Source organism: Phocoena sinus, chromosome 7 (genome assembly GCF_008692025.1).
Source record: "Phocoena sinus isolate mPhoSin1 chromosome 7, mPhoSin1.pri, whole genome shotgun sequence".
NCBI classification, from domain to species: domain Eukaryota; kingdom Metazoa; phylum Chordata; class Mammalia; order Artiodactyla; family Phocoenidae; genus Phocoena; species Phocoena sinus.
Window position 1 is genome coordinate 6333171 of NC_045769.1, and position 27261 is coordinate 6360431.

At 43.2% G+C, this 27261-nt stretch overlaps 1 protein-coding gene and 1 non-coding gene across 2 annotated transcripts in view; one reads left to right on the forward strand and one right to left on the reverse strand.

Moving 5' to 3' along the window:
- Positions 1 to 27261, reverse strand: part of TRPM8 (transient receptor potential cation channel subfamily M member 8) — an 88101-nt gene that overhangs the window by 44671 nt on the left and 16169 nt on the right. Inside the window, exons 4-11 of the mRNA XM_032637415.1 lie at positions 25491 to 25668; positions 22547 to 22719; positions 21545 to 21719; positions 20430 to 20497; positions 18467 to 18664; positions 6185 to 6287; positions 4732 to 4850; positions 649 to 939 (exon numbers count right to left, since the gene is read on the reverse strand). Of these exons, the coding sequence (XP_032493306.1) occupies positions 649 to 939; positions 4732 to 4850; positions 6185 to 6287; positions 18467 to 18664; positions 20430 to 20497; positions 21545 to 21719; positions 22547 to 22719; positions 25491 to 25668 (1305 nt within the window). The remainder of the gene's footprint in view (positions 1 to 648; positions 940 to 4731; positions 4851 to 6184; positions 6288 to 18466; positions 18665 to 20429; positions 20498 to 21544; positions 21720 to 22546; positions 22720 to 25490; positions 25669 to 27261) is intronic.
- Positions 14223 to 14329, forward strand: LOC116757240. Its single transcript, XR_004350887.1, has one exon. It is a non-coding gene; the product is annotated as a U6 spliceosomal RNA (small nuclear RNA).

Sequence of the window (27261 nt, forward strand, 5' to 3'; positions counted from 1 at the left end):
AGGTCTCAGAATTATCTCCTCTGAGCGGGGGGGTTGCTGAGGTATTTATACACCAACTTCTGGCAGTCACTGGGCTCTGACCAGAGCAGACCTTCAGCAAAGAGTTGCAGGTGCTAGAAACTGGGCCTGCCTGTGCTTAAAATAGGAACTCTTGAGAGGATGTAAGTGGTACATCCACAACACCTTCTCAAATGGAAACCTGGATTATCTCTTTACAAAGATTCACTGCCCCTTTTATTCACAAAAGGAAACCTGGCAGTTTTCCTGTTCTTTGCATAGGTAGCAGAGAACTATTTCAGGCAGATCATGTCCAAAAGGCTAAGACGTGATCAGGCAGCCAGTTATTTTTCCCCATTCCCTGCTAGATGCCTTCAGAAAGTGTGCTGCACCAAGCTTTGCAATTAGGAAATACTGCAATAACTAGTTGTAAAGATAGCACAAAGAATAAAGCAAGAAAATGCACCACTTGTTACCTCGCTAGGACTTGCTAGCTTAAATACAGGCAGTAGGAAAAAATAACAACCCCAACATGTTAACTACATGACAGCAATGAGGTAGGGAGTAGGAAAGATGGAAGTAGAGAGATTTTTTTTGAGGGAAGACTCAAGAGAGCAAAGAATTCAAGCAGACAACTGTGACAGTACACACATGGAACTCTACGTCTATCTCATCCCTGCTATTCCTGTCTTCCTTCCGGAAGCCTCTTCGGAAGTTAGCAACCAGTTTCCAGACGAACGTGAGGAGGGTGTCATTATAGGAATTCTTGGCAATCTGCAGGTTCCGATACACCAGGGTGCTGAAGTGATTGGAGAAGAGCTCGGTGAGGACGTCATTGGTGAGGAACTTCTGCAGGTTCAAGCCATTCTCCAGAAAGAGGCGGACAAACTTGGGTCTGTCCTTTATGAGAGCCATAAACATGACTTCCTGAAGGTCAGCAGACTGAGGAGAAAGAGCAGAGAGAGAATGCACAGCCTAAATCCAATCAAGAAAACAAGGCACCTTCTTTCTCAGACACATCGCATTTTCAACCATGAGGTAAATAAAATTTATCTTTTCAGTTGTAACACAATATTAGATTACAGCTCAAACATCGAGATGGGGGCAGCAGCAAGGTGGAATCTTTGAAATCAGCCAGATGTGAGCTTGGATGGGAATTGGTCTCTTGCTGTTGTAAAGTGGAGATAATGACACCCACATAAGGATGATGTTGAGGGACTTCCCTGGTGGTCCAGTGGTTAAGACTTTGCCTTCCAATACAGGGGGTGCGTGTTTGATCCCTGGTTGTGGAGATAGGATCCCACTTGCCTCGTGGCCAAAAGACCAAAACATAAAACAGAAACAATATTGTAACAAATTCAATAAAGACTTTAAAAATGGCCCACGTTGAATAAAAATCTAAAAAAAACAAATTACATTAAAAAAAGGGATGATGTTGATCAAGAATTGATCCCAGTGTCTGGCATAAAGGAAGCACTCGCTCCATTAGGGGGCAGGGGGCTCATGGTACAGCTCACACCATTTCTCTGAGGTCTACACTGGACACCAATTGTGACCTAACCACCAGCCAACTTTTCCTTCTGTGCCATGGGGTCGCCCCACTGCCCTTCCCATGCCATGAGGCAAATGCCTGGTCATGTTACATAACCATGAGTCACTGGAACACTTGACAGTGATACCTGGTTATTATTTATCTGTACCTCTACTGTCTGGGCTCCTGGTAATCCTTATCCCATAGAAGCTTATTAAGCATCTTAATAAAGATAATTAACGTGTACTTCAGACACAAACCCGTGGTCCACGGGCCACACCAGCTCTCAGATATGTTCTGATGGTCCTCCATACTATTTCTTACAAATTTTTTTTTTTTTTTTTTTTTTTTTGCGGTACACGGGCCTCTCGCTGTTGTGGCCTCTCCCGTTGCGGAGCACAGGCTCCGGACGTGCAGGCTCAGCGGCCATGACTCACGGGCCCAGCCGCTCCGCGGCACGTGGGATCTTCCCGGACCGGGGTACAAACCCGCATCCCCTGCATGGGCAGGCGGACTCTCAACCACTGCGCCACCAGGGAAGCCCTATTTCTTACAATTTGATTCAGTTGCCAACATTAAAAATTAGACAGTTCATAAAAATCCACATTGCCAGCATTAAAATCCAGATTCACTAGTAAATACCAGAAGCTCTGACAACACAGAGAACCGTCAGTTGGAGCCAACTGGGGCAGCTCCAGGAGCCTGGGCACTGTAGCCCTGAGCGCCCCCACTAGCCTCGCGGCGGCTCACCCAGCCCACTGTCCTCACTTTAATTGTCTGAGCCCTGGTTCAGGGGAATATCCCCTGCCAAGGGCAGCATTAGCGGTTTCTGTTTCTGTCTGATGTTGGTCTCTCCGGGATCACACATTGTCTGCAGAGCCAACTGCCAAGGGTCCCTTGAGTCCCCCCACTGTGGCTCCAGGTGGGATAGGTGCAAAAAGAGGTGGCTGCCCTGATACTCTGCACTGCTAACAAGCTCCCAGGTTACTCATGCTGCCCCGGGTCCAGGGACCACCCTTTGAGAGCCACTGGCATGTGGAGGAGAGAACAGCTTTGCAGTCAGACACACGTTTGTTTCCAAACCTTGGTTCTACCATTACCTTATGTGCGACCTTGAACAAGACTGTGTCTCAACCTCAGTTTGCTCGTCTGTAAAATAGGTGCTTGTGGGGATGAAATGAGATAACACAGGTCGAGATGCCTTCAGAGATTCAAGTTCGGAGCAGGCCCTCAAAAAACCATCAGAATGGCCCTCCTGTGGTACCCATGGAGCCCTGGCTTATTAACCAGCAAAATGAGATAATCCCTGTGATGGCTGGCATGATGGCCAAGCGAACTAGCACAGTGAAGCTGCTCTGTGCACTACAAAAGGTTATGCAAAGATCTTTAGTTATTTTTAAACAAAGACTTATATACGGCTTAATATGTGCCAGTGCTCTAAGCACTTTAGAAATACTATCTGATTTAAGCATCGCAACGCTCCAGTGAGGGAGCTGCCACTATTATTACCATCTCTGTTTTCAGATGAGCAGCGGTGTGCTGGTAAATACTTCACAACCAACACTCTGGAAGAAAATAATAAGCCCTGATTTGTAGTATTTGACCATTGCTGCAGTGTAAATGCTCCCAACATGGCCGGTCTTCGGCTACCATGTGACATCAGTGAATGCACAATTGGGACCCAACACAGAGTAGCAAGTACGGCGTTTCCAGAATGCAGATACGATAGACATAACCTCCAGGGTATAGATCAGAGTAAAGGTAGTAAAATAGTTAGAAAGGGACGAGTTTGATTATTTATTGCCTTTGTTTTTAATAAAATTTATTTAGTTCTAAGAGTATAGTATTTGATTTTTAATGACTGTATTTAACAAGCGACTCAAAAAACCCTAAAAATTTTAGCAGTCAGCTCTTGCTAAAACCAGTATGAACTGACCCCAATTCACCACTGTACAAGGAAACTGAGGAAGGTTAAGTAACTTGCAGAGGTTAACTCATGCAGATGGGCTGGCTCCAGAGTCCATCCTCTCAACCATTATGTCCTTCACTCAACTACCTTTAGCGGAGTTAATAAAATGAAATGTACTATTCAATGCATGCCTGAGTTTATGTTTATTTGTACCATCTGATGTCACTTAAATAGAACATTTCACACACAGGCGTTCATTTCTGAATCAATTACCTAGATTTACAAACAGTTCTGTTTCCCCTCAACTAACTAAAGGCTTGCCATGTGAGATAGGGTTCCTTATACTGCAAAGACCAAAGATAATGTTTGCTAGAGGAATAAATAATTTAAAACCCATAAGCCATGATTTTATTTGGATTATATTCTTAAAATTGATCACATGTAAGGATAACTGAAGTCTGCATCTTTGATTATACAACGACAGGCCTAAAAATGTTTTCACTGCCCACCAGTGACTGAAGAGCTTAAAACAGAGAAGCCTCCACCTTGCAGCTCCAAGTGTGATGGTTTATAATTGTTCCTACAAAACAGAGCTCCTAAGGCGGATCTCACTTTAGTCGTACCCAAAAGGATGCTGCTGGAAAATGCAGTCTTACAGCTCTCATCAAATTCAAAGTGAGAAAAGTCACTCTACTGGAAAAAAATACAGATTTTCTGGACATACAACTTCCATATTGGAGGTACTCGTTTGCCTGGGGGAGTCCTGATTTTCTAACTCTAAGATATTCATTGCATGTCTTTAATCAACTTGTTCTATTTTTCTCTTATGCGTCTCACTGCTGACAATTCTCTTATGAGAACTTGGCTAAGAAGGTGAGGCAGGGCACAAAATGAGTACCGCTGTCTGGATTTTTAGTTGAGTTATTTCTGATAAACCCCTTTCAATCACCCTGCACTTCGTTTCCCCACATTTCTGTCCATCAACTCCCAGGAGGAAATCTGCACCTCAACACCTCAATGGAGAATCACCTCTCATATCACGGCGGGAGAGCTATAAACTTTGGATGGTAATGGTGGATTGATGTTACCTTACATTAGTGTATTTATTTTTATTATCTCTTTGCAAGCAACCTACTAAGTCAATGTTATTGTCCCTACTACAGATGAGGAAAGTGAGCCTTGACGACACTGATGTACCAGGACAGGACAATCTTTTACAATATTCAAGGGCAAAGACCCTGTCAGAAATGGACCAGACCTGTCACTGGATAACCCAGGAGGGCTTCCTATGTACCTCCCACCGGCGGTCATTGGTGAAAATCTCATCACTGGCTAGGTCCAGCTGGTTCCACTCCAGCAGAAGCTTCAGCTGCCCATTCCAGTTATCCTTATCTTGTTCATTGGTGCTAAAGGCTGTAAGAGGACAGGGAAAAAAAATCAACTCACCAAACACCCAGAAACAAGAGAGTCAGAACCATTCCTTATGGCCAATTATCAGAGCCATTTATCAAAGGAGATTCTAAGCATGTTATCTTAGAATCAGACACTCAGAGCCGTCATTTCGCTGACAGTTTATTTCACTCAATCTTATCCATATTCTATATGTCCCAAAGTATGTAATGTGGATCAGTTTAGGTGATAATATCTTTCCATTTCATATCCTAACAGTGTAACTATGGTATATTGATATTTTTCCATACATGCAGATTCCATAAATGTCACATTTCCAGGACCACATCTGACTTTTACTATATCTAAAGCTATGACATAATGAGCTCTATCATGACAATACTCCACTTGTCTTTTTCAGAGCTGATAATTTCTGTACCTATGTATCTCTACAGATATAGTCCCATTTTAATAAATATCCTTGCAACCAAATTCCTGACAAGCACAGTAAGAATGATTCTAATAAATAGCTAAGGCTTAAAGTGCACTTCTCTTGTGCCTTACTCTGCTCTGCATGCCTTAAATATATTAATCAGATGGCTCTACTCTACGTGGCCTTTGCCAGGGGTCTATCTACTTCAGGTAATTCCACCTTGATGGGATTCTCAGACAGCAAAGTTCACACATGAGATTTTAAAACTGAGGTTCATTCATAAGCATAGGAGATGTGTTAACCCCTGAAACTGAATGCAAAATTATCTATGTGTGTGTGCACATGTGTACACAGATGTGGAATCCTGGGACAAAGGTCCATAGTTTTTATCATATTCTCAAAGTGTCTCAGACTCAGATAAAGATTCTAAACCACTGCTGGAGACAGCTCTTTGGAAAGCACTGTGATCATCTTTAACTGATATTTTGATGACATAAAAATTCTTATTCTGGGGGCTTCCCTGGTGGCGCAGCGGTTGAGAGTCCGCCTGCCGATGCAGGGGACACGGGTTCGTGGCCCGGTCCGGGAAGATCCCACATGCCGCGGAGCGGCTGGGCCCGTGAGCCATGGCCGCTGAGCCTGCGCGTCCGGAGCCTGTGCTCCGCAACGGGAGAGGCCGCGACAGTGAGAGGCCCGCGTACCGCCAAAAAAAAAAAAAAAAATTCTTGTTCTGTTAAATATATACAACCAAGGAGATTTAACTCAGCAGGTCAACAGTAGTTATTCCAACTTCTAATATAAGCTAATCAAAATTAAGTGCAACATTATATTTCAGTAAAGCTGTTTTAAAAAATAAATGGAAGCCATTAAAAGCCACAGAAAGCAACACAAAGCTGAAACTTCTACAGGAGCTAATTTTACTCACCTTTGTACAATGCATAGGAGATAGCATTGCTCACAATTTCATCCCCAGCTTCTTCTATTTTAATAATGGTTAATAGGTGAGAACTTTCGAGAATTTCTTTGAGCTGGCAAGATTTAAAGAGCAGAGTTGTCAGCCAACTGATTTCAGGCACAAGGAGCATAAACTCTCTTTTGGTGAGGAATATTTTATTCCATTTTTTTAAACACAACCTATAGGAATGTTCCAAATCTCCTTCCCTCTTCTACAGCACCTGTACCCACAGCATCTAATTTCTAAATTGGAATAGTGAGTCCCGAGCACAATGAGAATAAAGTACTGGCTCTACAAGGGCACATATGTCAACAAGACCCTATCAAAAAGCTGAGAGAGGAACCCTCCTACATTGTTGGTGGGAATGTAAATTGGTACAGCCACTATGGAGAACGGTATGGAAGTTTCTTTAAAAACTAAAAATAGAGCTACCATACGATCCAGGCATCCCACTGCTGGGCATATATCCAGAGAAAACCATACTTCAAAAATATACACGCACCCCAATGTTAATTGCAGCACTATTTACAATAGCCAGGACATGGAAGCAACCTCAATGTCCATCGATGGAAGAATGGATAAAGAAGATGTGGTATATATATACGATGGAATATTACTCCACCATAAAAAAGGAATAAAATAATGCCATTTGCAGCGACATGGATGGACCTAGAGGTTGTCATACTGAGTGAAGTCAGACAGGGAAAGACAAATATCATATGATAGCGCTTATATGTGGAATCTAAGAAATAATGGTACAAATGAACCTATTTACAAAACAGAAATAGAGTCATAGATGTAGAAAAAAAATTAGGGTTACCAAGGGGGAAAGGAGGGGCAGGAAAGATAAATTGGGATCGGCATATACACACGACTATACATAAAAATAGATAACTAATAAGAACCTGCTGTACAGCACAGCGAACTCTACTCAGTGCTCTGTAATGATCTATATGCTAATAGAATCTAAAAAAGAGTGGATTGATGTATATCTATAACTGATTCACTTTGCTGTATAGCAGAAACCAACACAACATTGTAAATCAACTATACTCCAATAAAAATTAATTTTTTAAAAAAAGCTGAGGGCTCCCCTGGTGGCGCAGTGGTTGAGAGTCCGCCTGCCCATGCAGGGGACACGTGTTCGTGTCCTGGTCCGGGAGGATCCCACATGCCGCGGAGCGGCTGGGCCCGTGAGCCATGGCCGCTGGTCCTGCGGGTCCGGAGCCTGTGCTCCGCAATGGGAGAGGCCACAACAGTGAGAGGCCCGCGTACCGCAAAAAAAAAAAAAAAAAAAAAAGCTGAGAGACTCACTGACTAGGGATGAGTGTGTGTGTGTGTGTGTGTGTGTGTGTGTGTGTGTGTGTAACACATGGTAGGTGCTCAGTTGTTGAATGAGTGAATAAATGCAGAAAAGAGAACAGAAGACCACAGAAAGCATCCGAGTGTGGACGTAGGGCTTAGATTATAGGAAGGAAATTTCAGTGTGAACAAAAGCCAAGACAACTTGGTGACTGACTAAAGCGACAAGGAATTCACTATATTATCCTTTGTGATTTTTCTTTAAAATTTAATTTTAAGACACTTTTTAAGATTCAAGAGCTGGGGGAGAGGCAGAGCCCTTGATTCCAAGGATTCAGGCATTGGCGAGCTTGGTGGGAGCTTGGCAAGGAAGAGCTCCTTCTGGAGGAGGAAACGAGTCTGGCTGTGGTTAGACTGAGTTCAAGATGGTGGTGGGTTTTCCTGGCAACATTTGGAAATGAGGGCCTAAAACTACAGAGAGTTTCAGCTGGGTGGAGAGGGAAGCCTCAGGTCAGGCTGGAAGGGTGAAGATGTGGACTAAAAAGGGCCCTTGCATATATCCAGAAAAGATGAAAGCTCTTAATTCAAAAAGATATTTACACCCCAATGTTCATGGTAGCACTACTTACAGTAGCCAAGACATGAAAGCAACCCAAGTGCCCATCAACAGATGAATGGATAAAGAAGATGTGTGTGTGTGTGTGTGTGCGTGTGTGTGTATATAGAGAGAGAGAGAGAGAGAGAAAACTGAATCACTTTGCTGTACACCTGACACTAACACAATACTGTCACTCAGCTATAGTTCAATTAAAAAAAAAAGAAAAGCCCTGGATTTGGACCTTAGCAGGTGACCTCAAGGTTGCAGTTTCCTGGGAAAAATAGTGTCGGAGGCCCTAGTTCAAAGGACATCTGAGGGTGACGAGGAAATAAATGAAAACGGCAGGAAAACACAAGTCGCAGTGAGTTTGATGGAGAGAGGAGGAGGGGCTGACAGCAGGAGGGGAAGGGCCCTCTCATTATGCTGGCAGCCTTTGTTCAGGCAGAGGAAAGGGGCCCAGCCAGAAATGACAGGAAGGGAAGGGTCTAGGTCCCAAGATTCTGGGGCACAAGTGGGGGTAAGCAGCACAGAGGGGGTGAGACATCTTTTCCTTCAAAATGAAAAGGAAGAAGGAGAAGGTGAATATGGATATAGAGCAAACTGATGGGACCCAGAGATGCTGCAGGGGCGCCTACCTCATCCCCCCTCCCCACCCACGTACTCTCACCTCCTCGGATACTAACCCTCTACTGCAGCCAGTGTGACCTTAACTGAATACACTTGGATCACGCCTCATCCTGCCTCAAACCCTTCAGTGACTTCCCACTACACCTGAACAAGAACAAAACCCTCAAAAGTCCTCCAGTTTCCACCCACAGTATCCACCCTCATTGCCATCTTTCAACTCCTCGGTAGCCATGCTTACCTCACATCTCAGGAACTTTGCACCAAACAACCCCAGTCCTCACCCTTGAACCCCACCCATCATTCAGACATGGCTCCCATGCCACTGCCCCTGAGAAGCCCTCCCTTGAAAGGCCTTCCACACCAGGCCAGGCTCCCTTGGCTCAAGCCCTGTGTATCCATGCTACCTTTCTTCAGAACACCCTTTCTGTTTTGAAACTATACAATACATTGTATTGTAATCACTCAACATGAATTTTTTTCAATTTCTGTGCTCTCTTTGAGGATAAGCACTCCCTGTTGCGTATACTGTTCTTTCTGAGATGCCTGTTCCAGTCCCAGGCATACAGTATGTGCTCAATAAACAACAAATAAACAAATCCAGGTGTTTCAAATAAATGAATGAATGAATGATACCTTGGTTGGCAGATAGACTGGAAGACTTGAAGGGTCAAGTTATTGAGAAGGTGGGGAGTAGATACAGCAGAATAACTATGAGAGCACTGCTAGGGGAGGAGGGCCTGGTCCCAGTGGGGAAGAATACAGGGTCTCTTGAAGAGGATGAGAAACCATAAGGTCAGGTTAGGGTGCTCTTTGTCCACATGATCAGTAAGGTCACCCACAATTACCCTGGGAGGTTGCTCAATTAATATTTGATTGGAGATTTGTTCAAGATGGTGGAGTAGAAGGACGTGCGCTCACTCCCTCTTGCAAGAGCACCGGAATCACAACTAACTGCTGAACAATCATTGACAGGAAGACGCTGGAACTCACCAAAAAAGATACCCACATCCAAAGACAAAGGAGACGCCACAGTGGGATGGCAGGAGGGGGGCAATCACAGTAAAATCAAATCCCATAACTGCTGGGTGGGTGACTCACAAACTGGAGAACACTTATACCACAGAAGTCCACCCACTGGAGTGAAGGTTCTGAGTCCCGTGTCAGGCTTCCCAACCTGGGGGTCTGGCAATGCGAGGAGGAATTCCTAGAGAGTCAGACTTTGAGAGGTAGTGGGATTTGACTGCAGGACTTCGGCAGGACTGGGGGAAAAAGAGACTCCACTCTTGGAGGGCATACACAAAGCAGTGTGCGCATTGGGACCCAGGGGAAGGAGCAGTGACTGCATAGGAGACTAAACCAGACTTACCTGCTAGTGTTGGAGGGTTTCCTGTGGAGGGAAGGGGGTGGCTGTGGCTCACCATGGGGACAGGAACACTGGAAACAGAAGGTCTGGGAAGTACTGCTTGGCATGAGCCCTCCCAGAGTCCACCGTTAGCCCCACCAATGAGCAGGTAGGTTCCAGTGCTGGGTTGCCTGAGGCCAAACAACCAACAGGGAGGAAACCCAGCCCCACCCAGACAAGCAGATAAGCGGATTAAAGTTTTACTGAACTCTGCCCACCAGAGCAACACCCAGCTCTACCAAGCACCAGTCCCTCCCATCAGGAAGCTTGCACAAGCCTCTTAGATAGCCTTATCCACCAGAGGGCAGACAGCAGAAGCAAAAAGAACTACAATTCTGCAGCCTGTGGAAGGAAAACCACATTCACAGAAAGACAGACAAAATGAAAAGGCAGAGGACTTTGTACCAGATGAAGGAACAAGATAAAACCCCATAAAAACAACTAAATGAAGTGGAGATGGGCAACCTGCCAGAAAAAGAATTCAGAATAATGATAGTGAAGATGATCCAGGACCTCAGAAAAAGAATGGAGGCAAAGATCGAGAAGATGCAAGAAATGTTTAACAAAGACCTAGAAGAGTTAAAGAACAAACACCTAACAGAATTAAAGAACAAACAAAGAGATGAACAATACAATAACTGAAATGAAAAATACACCAGAAGGAATCAATAGCAGAATAACTGAGGCAGAAGAACAGATAAGTGACCTGGAAGACAGAATGGTGGGATTCACTGCCATAGAACAGAATAAAGAAAAAAGAATGAAAAGAAATGAAGACAGCCTAAGAGACCTCTGGGACAACATTAAATGCAACGACATTCACATTATAGAGGTCTCAGAAGGAAAAGAGAGAGAAAAAGGACTGGAGAAAATATTTGAAGAGATTGTAGTCGAAAACTTCCCTAACATGGGAAAGGAAATAGCCACCCAAGTCCAGGAAGTGCAGAGAGTCCCAGGCAGAATAAATCCAAGGAGAAACATGCCGAGACACATAGTAATGAAATTGACAAAAATTAAAGACAAAGAAAACTTATTGAAAGCAACACAGGAAAAATGACAAATAACATACAAGGGAACTCCAATAAGGTTAACAGCTGATTTCTCAGCAGAAACTCTACAGGTCAGAAGGAAGTGGCATGATATATTTAAAGTGATGAAAGTGAAGAACCTACAACCAAGATTACTCTACCTGGCAAGGATCTCATTCAGATTCGATGGAGAAATCAAAAGCTTTACAGACAAGCAAAAGCTGAGAGAATTCAGCACCACCAAACCAGCTCTACAACAAATGCTAAAGGAACTTCTCTAAGTGGGAAACACAAGAGAAGAAAAGGACCTACAAAAACAAACCCCAAACAATTATGAAAATGGTAACAGGAACATACATATCGCTAATTACCTTAAACGTGAATGGATTAAATGCTCCAACCAAAAGACACAGGCTTGCTGAATGGATACAAAAACAAGACCCATCTATATGCTGGCTACAAGAGACCCACTTCAGACCTAGGGACACATACAGACTGAAAGTGACGGGATGGAAAAGGATATTCCATGCAAATGGAAATCAAAAGAGAGCTGGAATAGCAATACTCATATAAGATAAAATAGACTTTAAAATAAAGGATGTTACAAGAGACAAGGAAGGACACTACATAATAATCAAGGGATCAATCCAAGAAGATATAACAATTATAAACATATATGCATCCAACATAGGAGCACCTCAATACATAAGGCAACTGCTAACAGCTATAAAAGAGGAAATCACAGTAACACAATAATAGTGGGGGGCTTTAACACGTCACTTACACCAATGGACAGATCATCCAAAATGAAAATAAATAAGGAAACACAAGCTTTAAATGACATAATAGACCAGATAGATTTAATTGATATTTATAGGACATTCCATCCAAAAACAGTAGATTACACTTTCTTCTCAAGTGTGCATGGAACATTCTCAGGAATAGATCACATCTTGGGTCACAAATCAAGCCTTGGTAAATTTAAGAAGATTGAAATCATAACAAGCATATTTACCGACCACAACACTATGAGATTAGAAATCAATTACGGAAAAAAAACGTAAAAAACACAAACACATGGAGGCTAAACAATACGTTACTAAATAACCAGGAGATCACTGAAGAAATCAAAGAGGAAATCAAAAAATACCTAGAGACAAATTACAATGAAAACATGATGATCCAAAACCTATGGGATGCAGCAAAAGCAGTTCTAAGAGGGAAGTTTATAGCTATACAAGCCTACCTCAAGAAACAAGAAAAATCTCAAGTAAACAATCTAACCTTACACCTAAAGGAACTAGAGAAAAAAGAACAAACAAAACCCAAAGTTAGTAGAAGGAAAGAAAACATAAAGATCAAAGCAGAAATAAATGAAATAGAAACAAAGAAAACAATAGCAAAGATCAATAAAACTAAAAGCTGGTTCTTTGAGAAGATAAACAAAATTGATAAACCTTTAGCCAGACTCATCAAGAAAAAGAGGGAGAGGACTTAAATCAATAAAAAAAAATGGAGAAGAAAAGAAAAAGGAGAAGTTACAATATACACTGCAGAAATACAAAGCATCCTAAGAGGCTACTACAGACAACTCTATGCCAATAAAAGGGACAACCTGGAAGAAATGGACACATTCTTAGAAAGGTATAATCTTCTAAGACTGAACCAGGAAGAAACAGAAAACAGGAACAGACGAATCACAAGTAATGAAACTGAAACTATGATTAAGAATCTTCCAACAAACAAAGTCCAGGACCAGATGGCTTCACAGGTGAATTCTGTCAAACATTTAGAGAAGAGCTAACGCCCATCCTTCTCAAACTCTTCCAAAAAATTGCAGAGGAAGGAACACTCCCAAACTCATTCTATGAGGCCACCATCACCCTGATACCAAAACCAGACAAAGATACTACAAAAAAAGAAAATTACAGACCAATATCTCTGATGAATATAGGTGCAAAAATCCTCAACAAAAGACTAGCAAACCGAATCCAACAACACACTAAAAGGATCATACACCATGATAAAGTGGTATTTATCCCAGGGATGCAAGGATTCTTCAATATATGCAAATCAATCAATGTGATAGACCATATTAACAAATTGAAGAATAAAAACCATTTGATCATCTCAATAGATGCAGAAAAAGCTTTCGACAAGATTCAACACGGATTTATGATAAACACTCTCCAGAAAGTGGGCATAGAGGGAACCTACCTCAACATAATAAAGGCCATATACAACAAACCCCCAGCAAACATCATTCTCAACAGTGAAAAACTGAAGGCATTTCCTCTAAGATCAGGAAAAAGACAAGGATGTCCACGCTCACCACTATTATTCAACATAGTTTTGGAAGTCGTAGCCATGGCAATCAGAGGAGAAACAGAAATAAAAGGAATACAAATTGGAAAAGAAGTAAAACTGTCACTGTTTGCAAATGACATAGAATAGAGAATCCTAAAGATGCCACCAAAAAACTACTAGAGTGAATCAATGAATCTGGTAAAGTTGCAGGATTCAAAATTAATGCACAGAAATCTCTTGCATTCCTATACACTAGCAACAAAAGATCAGAAAGAGAAATTAAGGAAATAATCCCATTCACCACTGCAACAAAAAGAATAAAATACCTTGGAATAAACCTACCTAAGGAGGTAAAAGACCTGTACTCAGAAAACTATAAGACACTGATGAAAGAAATCAAAGATGACACAAACAGATGGAGAGATATACCATGTTCTTGGATTGGAAGAAACAATATTGTGAAAATGACTATACTACCCAAAGCAATCTACAGATTCAATGCAATCCCTATCAAATTACCAGTGGCATTTTTTACAAAGCTAGAACAAAAAAATCTTAAAATTTGTATGGAGACACAGAAGACCCCAAATAGCCAAAGCGGTCTTGAGGGAAAAAAACGGAGCTGGAGGAATCAGACTCCCTGACTTTAGACTATACTACAAAGCTACAGTAATCAAGACAACATGATATTGGCACAAAAACAGAAATACAGATCAATGGAACAGGATAGAAAGCCCAGAGATAGTGCTCGCTTCGGCAGCACATATACTAAAATTGGAACGATACAGAGAAGATTAGCATGGCCCCTGCGCAAGGATGACACGCAAATTCGTGAAGCGTTCCATATTTTTTGTATAGCTGATTCACTTTGTTATAAAGCAGAAACTAGCACACCATTGTAAAGCAATTATACCCCAATAAAGATGTTAAAAAAAAAAAAAAAAAAAAAAAGAAAGCCCAGAGATAAACCCACGCACCTATGGTCAACTAATCTATGGCAAAGGACACAAGGATATACAATGGAGAAAAGACAGTCCCTTCAATAAGTGGTGCTGGGAAAACTGGACAGCTACACGTAAAAGAATGAAATTAGAACACTCCCTAACACCATACACAAAAATAAACTCAAAATGGATTAGAGACCTAAATGTAAGGCCAGACACTACAAAACTCTTAGAGGAAAACATAGGAAGAACACTCTTTGACATGATTCCCAACAAAATCTTTTTTGAACCTCCCCCTAGAGTAATGGAAATAAAAACAAAAATAAATAAATGTGACCTAATGAAACTCAAAAGCTTTTGCACAACGAAGGAAACTACAAACAAGACAAAAAGACAACCCTCAGAATGGGAGAAAACATTTGCAAATGAATCAACAGACAAATGATTAATCTCCAAAATATATAAACAGCTCATGCAGCTCAACATTAAAAAAACAAACAACCCAATCCAAAAATGGGCAGAAGAACTAAATAGACACTTCTCCAAAGAAGACATACAGATGGCCAAGAAGCACATGAAAAGTGGCTCAACATCACTAATTATTAGAGAAATGCAAATCAAAACTACCATGAGGTATCACCTCACACCAGTCAGAATGGGCATCATCAGAAAATCTATAAACAACAAATGCTGGAGAGGGTGTGGAGAAAAGGGAACCCTCTTGCACTGTTGGTGGGAATGTAAATTGATACAGCCACTATGGAGAACAGTATGGAGGTTCCTTAAAAAATGAAAACTAGAATTACCATATGACCCAGCAATCCCACTACTGGGCATATACCCAGAGAAAACCATAATTCAAAATGACACATGTACCCCAACGTTCATTGCAGCACTATTTACAACAGCCAGGTCATGGAAGCAACCTAAATGCTCATCGACAGGGACGAATGGATAAAGAAGATGTGGTACATATATACGATGGAATATTACTAAGCCATAAAAGGGAATGAAACTGGGTCATTTGTAGAGACATGGATGGATCTAGAGACTGTCATACAGAGTGAAGTAAGTCAGAAAGAGAAAAACAAATATCGTATATTAACACATATATGTGGAACCTAGAAAAATGGTACAGATGAACTGGTTTGCAGGGCAGAAATAGAGACACAGATGTAGAGAACAAATGTATAGACACCAAGGGGGAAAAGTGGCAGGGTGGGGGTGGTGGTGGGATGAACTGGGAGATTGGGATTGACATATATACACTAATATGTATAAAATAGATAACTAATAAGAACCTGCTGTATAAAAAAATAAATAAAACAAAATTCAAAAAAAATTTGATTGAATGTATATATTCATTAATTAATAATTCCACTCTTGGGCTTGGTCTTTTGGGAAATTTCTACCAACCCCATACAAGTGCATAATCAAAATGCCAGACTAATTTTTATTATTGTTGTATGTCTTCTGGTTGACTTGATTATAATTATGATAAATCATTAGCATATGAATATGAATTAGATATGAATCCCAGAAAGAATAATATAATCACAGGAAGTGAAATATGTCTGACATTTAGCCTGCTTCAGACGACTTTCCCGTATCAGTTTTCTTGAAGCAGAAATCAAAATCCTTCATAAAGGATGTGGGGACCCATAAGGTGGCATGGCCCTCTGGGTGTGACCTGGTCTGGACTAAACAAGCCAACTCGCAGAAGGAGTAGGAGAAAAGTCACTAGAATGGACCCAGGGCCATCTTTGGTGGGTGAATTAAGAGTGGTCTATTCCTTCCTCTGTGGGCATCCTTGAACTGACCACCAAATTTCTTCCATCCATCACAGGAAGTTACCTTGAGGACATTGCTCAACACACAAGGTCTTCGGTTGATATCTACGCTTGGGGATTGCTTCCCTGATGTGTTTGGAACGACTCAAACTGTTTAGGTCTGAATACATGGAGAATTAAAGATAACTACTTTGGGTGATACATATTTTCCTCACCCATATATTTTCACGCAGAGGGACCTCCATCCAAATCAGGTCCCTAGGTATCCCCCAGCCCTTCGCTTACTGCTACTCCGGGTAGGGGAGTGACATAGCCAGTTGGTGACTTTGGCCTTGCCCAGCCAGTCCTTTCCTGCTTCTCCGTTGGGATCTGCTCCTTGCAGGGTTTTAGTGCTCTGGTGTCCACTGTCAGCCACATGGCTAGGCTAGGGCTAGGCAGATGGGGGCCAGCAGTCAGCCAGGGCTGCCTCTGTCCGGGTGGGTTCATCTGTCTCTTTCTGGGGCTCAGCATAAGGAGGCCCATGGTGGCTGCACCCCTAAGCCACATCTTTCAACTTGGCCTTCATCACCAACGAAGCTGATATTTTGATCTCTCTATTTATCCAATTCTTGTGTCTGTCTCTCAACTGGACTTGGCCAAGATACAAGAAAATCCCAGCAAAAACTTTCATGTAAAACCACCAGCTTCACCCTTTTCAGTCAAATCTGCAAAATGCAGTATCTCAAGTAGGAACATCATACACGCATTTGTTGGGCAGGGCATTGTTCAGTACCAACACTGACTGTCAGCTACAGACAGAAGAGGCATGTGCATTTTTTAATCCTGAGTCTTAGTAATGAGGCTTAATCCAGAAAGGACTTGCTTCCTGGTCACTTCGACCCTGCTGTACCTTACCGGGATTATCGCCCAACTGCCTACTCATGTGAAATTAAACAAAACCAATAGGGTCTTACTGTGTGTGTTAATTTCGTACAGAGTACCTGTCAGCCTAGAAGGCGGGGTTGATTTTTCTCATTATTTACAAGAATTTGATTTATCCGGGCTTGCTTTAAATAACGACAAAGGCCAATACACACTACTCTATATAAAATAAACAACAAGGATTTACCGTATAGCACAGGAACTATAGTCAATATCCTGTAATAATCTATAATGAAAAAGAATCTGGAAAAGAAAGTTTATATATATATATATATATATATATATATATATATACATACATATGACTGAATACATGTAACTGAATCACTTTGCTGTATACCTGAAACTAACACAATATTGTAAATCAACTATACTTCAGTAAAAGAAAAAAATAATGACAAAGGCTACCGTGAGCAAAATAATCTTCCCTACTCCAGGATTTCAGTTTGCCAAACTTGACACTTTGAGGCTCTTCCACAACTAAATACTTTAGAAATACCAAGCTAATTAAAGAACTTTTAAAATTCTTTATATTAAAGTCAACCTTTCACTCTAATGATGAAATGGGCTGTATGATTGAAGTAACTCTTGTTGTCTACAGCCTGTCATTTCCTTTACGGGAAAATTTCCAAGTGGCAGCACGTGCTCCTAAGAATATCCAACCAGCAAAGGCCATTTCTGAATGAGCCGATGTGAACATTCCTACGGGTATTAATGTGAGCTTTATCACAAACTGAACAGTCAACAGAATGAAAGCCATTCAAGTCAACACCAGTCACGAAACAAGAGAGAAAGGTGAGAAAGCATAGCACTGTGTTAAAGTGCTTTATAGGCTTAGCAAAAGAAGCACGAGATATTTCGATTAGTACCTATTTCTTATATGATCCAATAGGAAAGGTGAGAGATTCTGAATTAATCGCAGGTCAGTTAACTTAGAAAGGCAATTACTCTGTAGTAACAGCTTCTCCACTAGACATAGATTCAAGTTAGAATCTGCATTTCTAAAACAGCATCACAGGAATTTTTTCCTCCCCGCTGCTGATAACCTACAAAACACAGAAGGCTCAACGCTTGTTGACAGGGTGTAAAAGAAGGACCATCAGCTTTGCAAACAGACAGACTGGAATTTAAGCCTCATCTGCTACCCCTTGTGAGGTATGGAAACAGGGCAAGTCGTTTAACTTATGTGAGCTTCAATTTCCAGCAAAAAAACCTGGTGTGAGCCAGAGTGCCGTTTCAAAGTCACTGAGAAAGTATAAAGACCCCCAGCTGCGAGTGGAGTTGGGCACTGAAGGCGCTCTCCCTTCCCAGGAACTTACTCCCTACAACTCACCCATTTGATCCAACTCTCGATCTCCTCCTCAGGCAGCCGGGACACAGTGCGGGGTAAGAAGCGCACCAGCTTTTCCTTGATGATGGATGACGTCAGGGCATCCTCCACCTCCACCAGGCTGGCAATCACATCGGCAATCTGCCCTGAGCCTTCCACCACCACACAGGGAATTTTACTTTTGACGGAGGTACTGATGGCCTGGGAGAAGGGAGATAGAGTTGACCAGGTGATCAACAGAACCCAGCTCAGGACCGAGGTTCTAATCACATCGACACATCTCTGCACTTCATCATTTGGCGGGGCAGTGGGGGGGTGGCGGGGCGTTATTTTCAATCAGAAGCAAACCAAATGTTTGCAACCACTTTAAGCATCAGAAATGTAAGCTAGTTGTCTGACATCCTATGTTAATACCAAACTCCATAATGAGGACACGTGTGACTGGCAAGTTTTCCATAAATAAGTGCAGTGGTCGAGAGTCCGCCTGCCGATGCCGCGGAGTGGCTGGGCCCGTGAGCCATGGCCGCTGAGCCTGCGCGTCCGGAGCCTGTGCTCCGCAACGGGAGAGGCCGTGGCAGTGAGAGGCCCGCGTAACGCAAAAAAAAAAAAAAATCCCTCTATACAAAATCGATCATTCCAAATACTGACATCGTAGATTTGAGTGACAGCTCTTAAGATGGTACTCAACACTGTCGTTGATAGCTTTTCTGATGGAGGTTAACAATATTCGTACTTTTAAGGTATGAAAATACCTTCACAGCAGCAGCCATACATTTTTTGTTATGTTGACTCACATATTTCCGTCCTCAAATAATTTCCCTTGCTCCTTCCATTGAAAGAAAAGAAAAATATATTTGCTTTCTGGATAAACACCTACCACATTTTTATTTCCTTGATAAAAATCACAGAGACCAGCATAGGAGAACAAGGTACGAAAAATTTTAATCACTTGACAACAAAACAGAGTGATGTACACGTGGGTACAGAAGAAACTGTGAAGCCCCTTCCTTTAGCCAGGAGTGATGTCTTCCTGAGAGAAGACGTTGGCCATAAAGAGTGTGGTGCCTTCATCAAATCAGGGTGAGATCCATCTTCACCTCACTACCTGTGCTCCAGGTGGGTGTCGGGGCTGCGCTGGGGCTGAAGTGGGGATGATAAGAGAGTGAGCTGAAGGAAGAAGTGTTCAGCAGGCAGTCTCTCTTCCCTCGCTCCTCTCTCCTGTGGGTTCTGTGGGTGGTGAATTGGCTGAACAGACCTTGTGGGAAATGCTATAGAAATGCAGTACTGTAGGCCAGGAGCAGCTTGCTGGAAACCATCATTCTAAATCTAAAATCTGAGAGATAATAAATGGAACCATCTTCGATTACGTTTTCTCCATCTCTCTTCCTCTGTAATGTGACTGCTTCTTCAAGCATTTCCATACTGTTTCACACTGGGAAAAAATCTCTATTTTAATTTCTCTCTGAAAAGTCTTTAGGTGCTTAATAAATACCTGTTGATGAATGAATGCACGTTGATGAATGATGGATGAATGAATCATTGTTATAGAAAAGAATAAACAGAGAGAAGCATTAGACTATGATTCCAAATAACTCTGCCAGAAATTTCCTGTAACTGCAGGTGTATATGATCATGGGGTGGCCATGGTTTTCCAACATACACGCTGATTATGATCCCTAAGTCCTGTGAGTTCATGTCAAGCCTTCTCTTTGGCAGGTTGATGGCCAAAGAGAGCAGTAAGTGCACGGACTATTCACGTTGCTACAAACTCTCTTCCTAAATTTTCTCAGCTGAGGAAACAACTTCAGCCTATTAGGGCAACACTGTGTGATTGGGAAAATGCTACCTATTTGCTGTAGAAAAGAAATTAGTCGTGTTAGATTAGGTGAACCCCAAAGCCCTGAAAATGCAAATTTGTGGAGTAAGCTCGTTGACTGATCTTCTAGAAAACCAAACCAAGACTCACTTTCAAAGTCTCTTTCCCACCTCCTTGGGCAAAACACACAATGGGGATCTTGCCACCGTAGTTGGAATCTGTAAAATATAAAACGTAAAACTTATTTTGGGCACATCAGAAATATTCACCTACCTCAGGGAAGTGGTGGACCCCATGAGCCCAGGGTGTGGGGTGATGGCTGCAGATCTCACAGACTTGACCATCTACCAGCTGATCACAGTGGATGCATCCCTGTGCTCCAAACCAGTAACAGCATGACACGGGTCACACTGCAATTTTTTACTGATATTTAAAATGCCAAAGTCTGTGAATGACTGACTTTTGCTAATATACATTAGGCCAGGTTCAAGTTTATCCTTAGAATAATTACACTTTCACTCATTCACATAATCCTATGCTTTCTTGAGTGGCTGAAAAGTTTGCATAACTGTGTGTTCTTTCCAGTGAGAGTATTGCATGTATCAGTGTCTTCCTTTGTATACATCCCATTGAGAAAGGAAAAAGGTTGAGATTATCTCCAACAAGTCCCTGTGAGGGAGTCTATCACTAGATCACGAGGTAATCTGGTTCCACAACAGGACACACCTCAACAATAAGAAGAGAGAGAGTTATTTATCACTTGCCATAGCAAATACAGGCTTTCACTCGACTGCTGCATTCTCCCCTTGAAACCAATGTTTTAGGTGGTTCTAGTATACAGAAGTAGCCAATAACCAAAGAAGTAAACCACCTAACTGTTAAGCTAGTGGGTTGGTTTTTATCGCTTCTATCCTAGCTAACCACATTGCTTTGTCAGCGCAAATTTGCCATTGCGAATTTTAATTTGTTCTTAAATGCTGTCGAGCAGAAGGGACAGCAGGTTCTCTATACTGGGTGGGACAAACCAGGGTAGGACAAGGCAGCCTTTGTCAGTGTTCCAGCACGTTGAAGGGCACACATCACAGTAACCTTGGCAGGAGTACCTCTGGTATATTAAAGAAGAGATATAACAGCTCTTCTTTGGCAATAGAACACCTAATTGGGTGAGTTCACCATTCTTTACTCAATAATTGGGAGCTATTGTCGGTGGTGCTGCTGCTACTCGTTAGTATGTCTGTCTAAGGTCCCACCTCCTAAACACTGACCTTGAATAGTGCGCTCGGAGATGTACTTCTCCAGCTGGTTACGGAGCTTTGCCTCAACTGTGGGGTGCCCATGGCAGCCGTTGTCCACAAGCAGCAGGTGGGTGTGATTGTTGTCCAGGATGTACAGAGGGTCTCTCTTGAAGTCATCCATAATGTACTGAGCTGAAAAATATCCCTGAAAAGCACAGAGAAACTTGACTTTGAGATTTATTTGTTGGCCAAAACGCATGACGACATTTTCACAGGTTCATCTTAAGGCTGACCCTTTGGGTTCAACTGATGCTCTTCCCAGATTCCTAAGCGCAGAAGGGTCTTAGAGATCTTATAGTACAGGCCATCATTTTAAATATGAAGAAATGAAGGCTCAAAATGGTTGCATCACTTTCTTATTGTCACGTAAATGACCGGTGGCAGCGTAAGAATCAGATTCTAATCCATTTCTTGTTCCACTGCCCTGTGCTCTTTAGTATAAATTCATTGAAACTGACAGCATTCAGGAAAGTGTGTGTGTGTGTGTGTGTGTATCCAGACACATACATTTGTATGTGTGTGTGTCTAGATAAGGCAGAGGTAGACATTGATACACACACACACATATTTGTCTGCAATCCATCATATGCCAAGACCTATGACAGCGTCTAGAGATTAGAAAATGAATAAGATGGAGTCCTAGCCCTTGAGGAGCACATAGTTACGGGACCATGAAAAGAGGCAATTTAAATAGATACTTTGTCCTCGCACTTAATACCAGAGAATAAAAAACTAAAGAACTGACTCTAACAGGATTCGCTGGGAACAAATTTTAATGAGCAAAACACATCCACTGGTAACTCCTTCCCAGGAGTTCTTTGATTATGTCACCCTGAGGTTCCAAAGCAACATTGTAAGGTCGACTTCCTTATGAGCTGACTCCATCCCAGAGCCCCAGGGTTCAGGCCAGAGCCCTGTGCCATGGTCTTTCTGCCTCGTGACCCCGCAGACCCCCTCACGTCCAGCCCATACCTCGACATCACAACTCCTGATGAGGGTGTCCCTGTTGGAGACCATGCCCCAAGCCGCGATGCCGATGGCCACTATGTTCTCCTCTGAATTCCTGCTGATGGTGTTATCTCTCACTACCTCTCCAATGTATTTCATCAGCCCATAATGGGTGCCTCCAGTGAGAATCCAGGCACCTGTCAACAAGAGAGAAGAACAAACGCTCAGCTGGCTCCTCGTAAGTTTCCCATCCTTTGCTCGACCCCTAAAGAAGCCCCACCCATGAGCACTAGGACGCGGCATTACTGGCCACACTTTGCACTGGGCTTGACCTCTGACCATATAGAAAGGAAGGAGAAGAAGATCTCCAAGTTTCTAAGAGATTCTGGTTTAAAAACAATACGGATTCTGGACCGCACTCTAGACCCACATCATCAGACTCTCTGGGAGGTGGGACCAGGGAACCTGCCTCTTTAACCAGCCTCTCGGGTAGATCTTTTTATGGGTAATGAATGCCTGGCCTGAGCCTTTGAGCAAGTTAGGCAGTGTCATCATGGAAAGCGGAGCGCTGCGCTCCCAGAGCCCCCTCAGGGATCCCGGTGACCTTCCTGGCATGACCCTGGTGCCTACGATTTAACTTTACAATTACACACTTTTGCACACTGGTATTTTAAGGTTTTTATTTGATGATTTTTGCAGTGTCAAAGGTGTTGCACAGTTTTGTTTTTGTTTTCAAAATTGAAGTAAATAATACCTACAAAATATTCTCTCACATAATAATAGAATCTAAAGTTGGAAATGCCCCTAGTCTAATATGTTACCCACACAGGAATCCAGCCTGAGGCTGGGTCACCAGCCTCCCCTGATTAGCTCTGGTAATGGAAGCCTCAGGAGTCCCGAAGCAAGCCCCCTCCCCCAGCTGCTAGAAAGTCCTTTTGTTCATTTTTGTCTCCATTCTCTACTTTTGCTACAGTCTTCCTGATGATGAACTAATTTAGCCCTCTCCCACATAAAAGTCCTTCCAATATTTTAAGGTAAATGTGATGTAGTTCTTAGAAGTTTCAGACCCAGTTCCTTCAGCCAGCTCTCACTGGATGTGAACCCAGACCCCTTGGCAGCCAGCCTCCTTCCTGCAGACAGATTTCAGTTGTCAACATCCCCCTTTCAAATGAGGCAATGGGAGGCATAGTAGCTCCCCACAAGGAGACAAGTAACCTCCCTGCTCTGGCCCCTCACTTCATCTATGTAGATATCCCAGCCCTGGGGACTTTTGTCTGCTTTGTTCTACTCTATTCCCAGCACCTAAAACAATTCCTGACACATAGCAGGCATTTAAGAAGTATTTGCTGAATGAATGAATGATGTATGTTCAGATCTAGTAGTAAGGAAGTTGAGCTGCTGGGTTTCATAACAAAGTAACTACCTACTGTGTGGTCCCCTCTGACTGGTCAGGAAATTAAGAATAAATGGGGGAGGGGTGCCACAGTTTCTTCTTGACATTAAGGAAAAACATCTAAAACAAGACATGCTTCCTTAGTTCTGTCAACTAATATTCTTAATACAGAAGTTTTTAAAATGTTAGCCTTAGATAAACTAATAAAATAAAGGTTAGGCTTTGATAAATAGAATCTAATCTTGAAATTAGAGTTTAACATTCTAGTTAAACTCAAATGGAAGTAAGGCTGCAAAAACAATTTGCCTATACTCTTCAAAAATGTCCTGAAAGACTGAAAAAAGCTAAAAAGTAGTTCCAGATGAAAGAAAGGTTTTCAGTTTCCTATGATATGAAAAGCTAAATGGATTGGAATCCAGACAGAGAAAAAAATTTTTTTTTCTCTGAAGACATTGTTAGGATAATTAGCAAAACGAAACCAAGGACTGTTTGTTAGACAACAGTGTAGGTCAAGGTTAACTTTCTCAGGTTTGATAGTTGCGTCGGGTTATCTGAGAGAACACCCCTGTTCTTCAGCGATGCTCACATATTTAGGCACTAAGGGTTATGATACCTAAAATTTACTCTCAGTGATTTTTTTTAAAACCATAATATGTGGATATTTACAGAGAGAGAGAAGATTAATATGGGAAAATGTTAACAATTAGTGAGCCTAAGTGAAGGGGGTACAGATATTCCTTGTATTATTCTTCCAACTCTTCTGTAGGTCTGACATTTTTTATAATAAAAAGTTAAAAAGAAAAAAATAAGCTGAATATTTCAAATAACAAAGCCAGGGTTATTTGTTTTGGTCTCCATCAGACAATTACATGGTGCTTACAACCCGCCAGGCACTAACACGATTTCCAAAACACACCACTGATCCCAAAATTAAAGAGCAGATGAGGGCTTCCCTGGTGGCACAGTGGTTGGGAGTCCGCCTGCCGATACAGGGGACGCGGGTTCGTGCTCCGGTCCGGGAGGACCCCACATGCCGCGGAGCGGCTGGGCCCGTGAGCCACGGCCGCTGAGCCTGCGCGTCCGGAGCCTGTGCTCCGCAACGGGAGAGGCCACAACAGTGAGAGGCCCGCGTACCGCAAGAAAAAAAAAAAAAAAAAAAAGAGCAGACGAATGAAACTTTCCTTTTTGATTCGCCAGAATACTCTGGGTAAAAGTTCACACGTAAAAAATTAAAAAGTGAAAAATTTAGATTGAAAGAAACATAAAATTACTCCTTAACGCTGAGTTTAAAGAGCTACCGTGTCCCCACCCTCCACCTACCCCCTCACCATCGGCCAGAGCTCCCGGTCTGTCCCTTCATTGAAGGATCTTGTTTTTAATTAAGATAATGATTAATCATGCAGTTCTAGAGCATCTGGAGTCTGCGCATGATTGCAAAGGAGAATTTCGTTCCGCCTCTGAAGACGCTGCGCAGCCTGGTTGGATAAACCCGCGGGCGCAAGGTCCCCGCCGCCGCAGGGAAGGTCCTGTGGCTGCAGCAGGGACAGCCGCGTGGACGCAACGAGGCCGACGCACCTTTCGACTGCGCGATGTAGATCAGGCGGCTGAAGATCTTGCGCATGCGCGGCTTCAGGGCGAAGTTTTTGGCGCCGCCGGTCACCGAGATGACCAGGTTGGGCGTTTTCAGGTGCCAGTGCTGGGTCAGCAGCTCGTAGAGGGTTTCCGCGTCCGTGTCGCAGGACAGTCGGATATACTGTGGGGAAGAGGGGAAGCATCAGGATCCGCAGGTGTTCTCTTGATGGTGGGGCTTAGCCCAGTTTACCTGCTCCTTAGGGAGGGGGAGAGGGGAGCGCATTGCAGCCGAGGAGCGTCCCCTTGGGGAAGTGGAAGGAAGGCAGTGGAGTGGAGGCGGGTGTGGGTGCCCCTGCAGGGACCCCCCCCATCCCAAGCCGGCTGGAGAACTTGGGACTTTATCCTAAAGGGAGTAGAGCACCTGTGAGGTGTTCTAAGCAGAGTAGAAGCCGGATGGGATTTACATTTTAGAGAGTCCTCCAGCGGCAGTGTTGACTATGGGACAAGACAGGAGAGAGATGCAGGGAGGTGAGATAGTGGTGGCCCATCCTGGGACAGAGGCCTTGGGAACACACAGAGTGGACAGAGCCGGGTCACCTTCCAGGGCTGCAGCGGCAGGGACTGGGGAGGTGAGGGGTCAAGGCCCAGCTTCCAGCTGCCTGAGGACGGCTGTGTCACTGGGACAGAGGACACAGGAGGATTTAAGGAGACTGCTAACCATTGCCTACTGAAAATTGGCATTGTCATCTGCCTCTACAAAGATGAAATCAACAGCCGCTGCGGTCGCTGACCTTCAACACACCCTGAAAGGAGCTCAGGGTGGAGATCAGGAATGAGGCCTGTGTGCTCTGGGAAAAGCTGGCAGAACAGGCCTTCAGATAGTTAGATACTTCTCAGGAGATTCTATGAGCCCAAGTTCTCGCATCTCCTCGTATCTGGAAAAGCACTAGAATCGTTAACGGAGACACATCTGCTCCTCGTGACGGGCAAGAAACCTCTGCCAACGTGTGTGCTTGACTGCACGTCCCCCCTTCTCTAAAATCACAGATAACACCGCCCCCGCCCCCTTCGGAGCAGTTCCTCAGAGCTCTCTGAGATGCTGTCTCCTGGGCTACAGTCCTTATTTTGCCCCCAATAAAACTTAACTCACAACTCTCATGTTGTGCTTTTTTTTTTTTTTTCATTTGACATAATCATTAAACATCTTTGTAGAGGGCTTCCCTGGTGGTGCAGTGGTTGAGGGTCCGCCTGCCGATGCAGGGGACGCGGGTTCGTGCCCCGGTCCGGGAGGATCCCACGTGCCGCGGGGCGGCTGGGCCCGTGAGCCGTGGCCGCTGGGCCTGCGCGTCCGGAGCCTGTGCTCCGCAACGGGAGAGGCCGCAGCGGTGAGAGGCCCGCGTACCACAAAAAAAAAAAAAAAAAAGAAAAAGAAAAGAACATCTTTGTAGAATCCTGTGTAAGAGCCTGCAGTGTGATCGCGTAGAGGAGAATGTCACCTTATTCAAGGCCACATTTATTCTCAAGAATGTCACACGCCAAACTAAACCAGATGATGAATCAAAAGCACATTTGTCGGGCCTTTTGTAGCAGTGAGGGCCAACGTGGATGTCACATGACCCTGCCCTGTGCCTAGAGAAAGGACCCTGGGTGACAAGCCAGTCCTCACCCGTGGAGCGTTGCCATGGCACATAATCTAATCATGGCTTTTGATTTTTCACAAGATTTATCTTCTTCTGCAATCATTTTTGGATTGACTACCCACCTCTCCCACCTC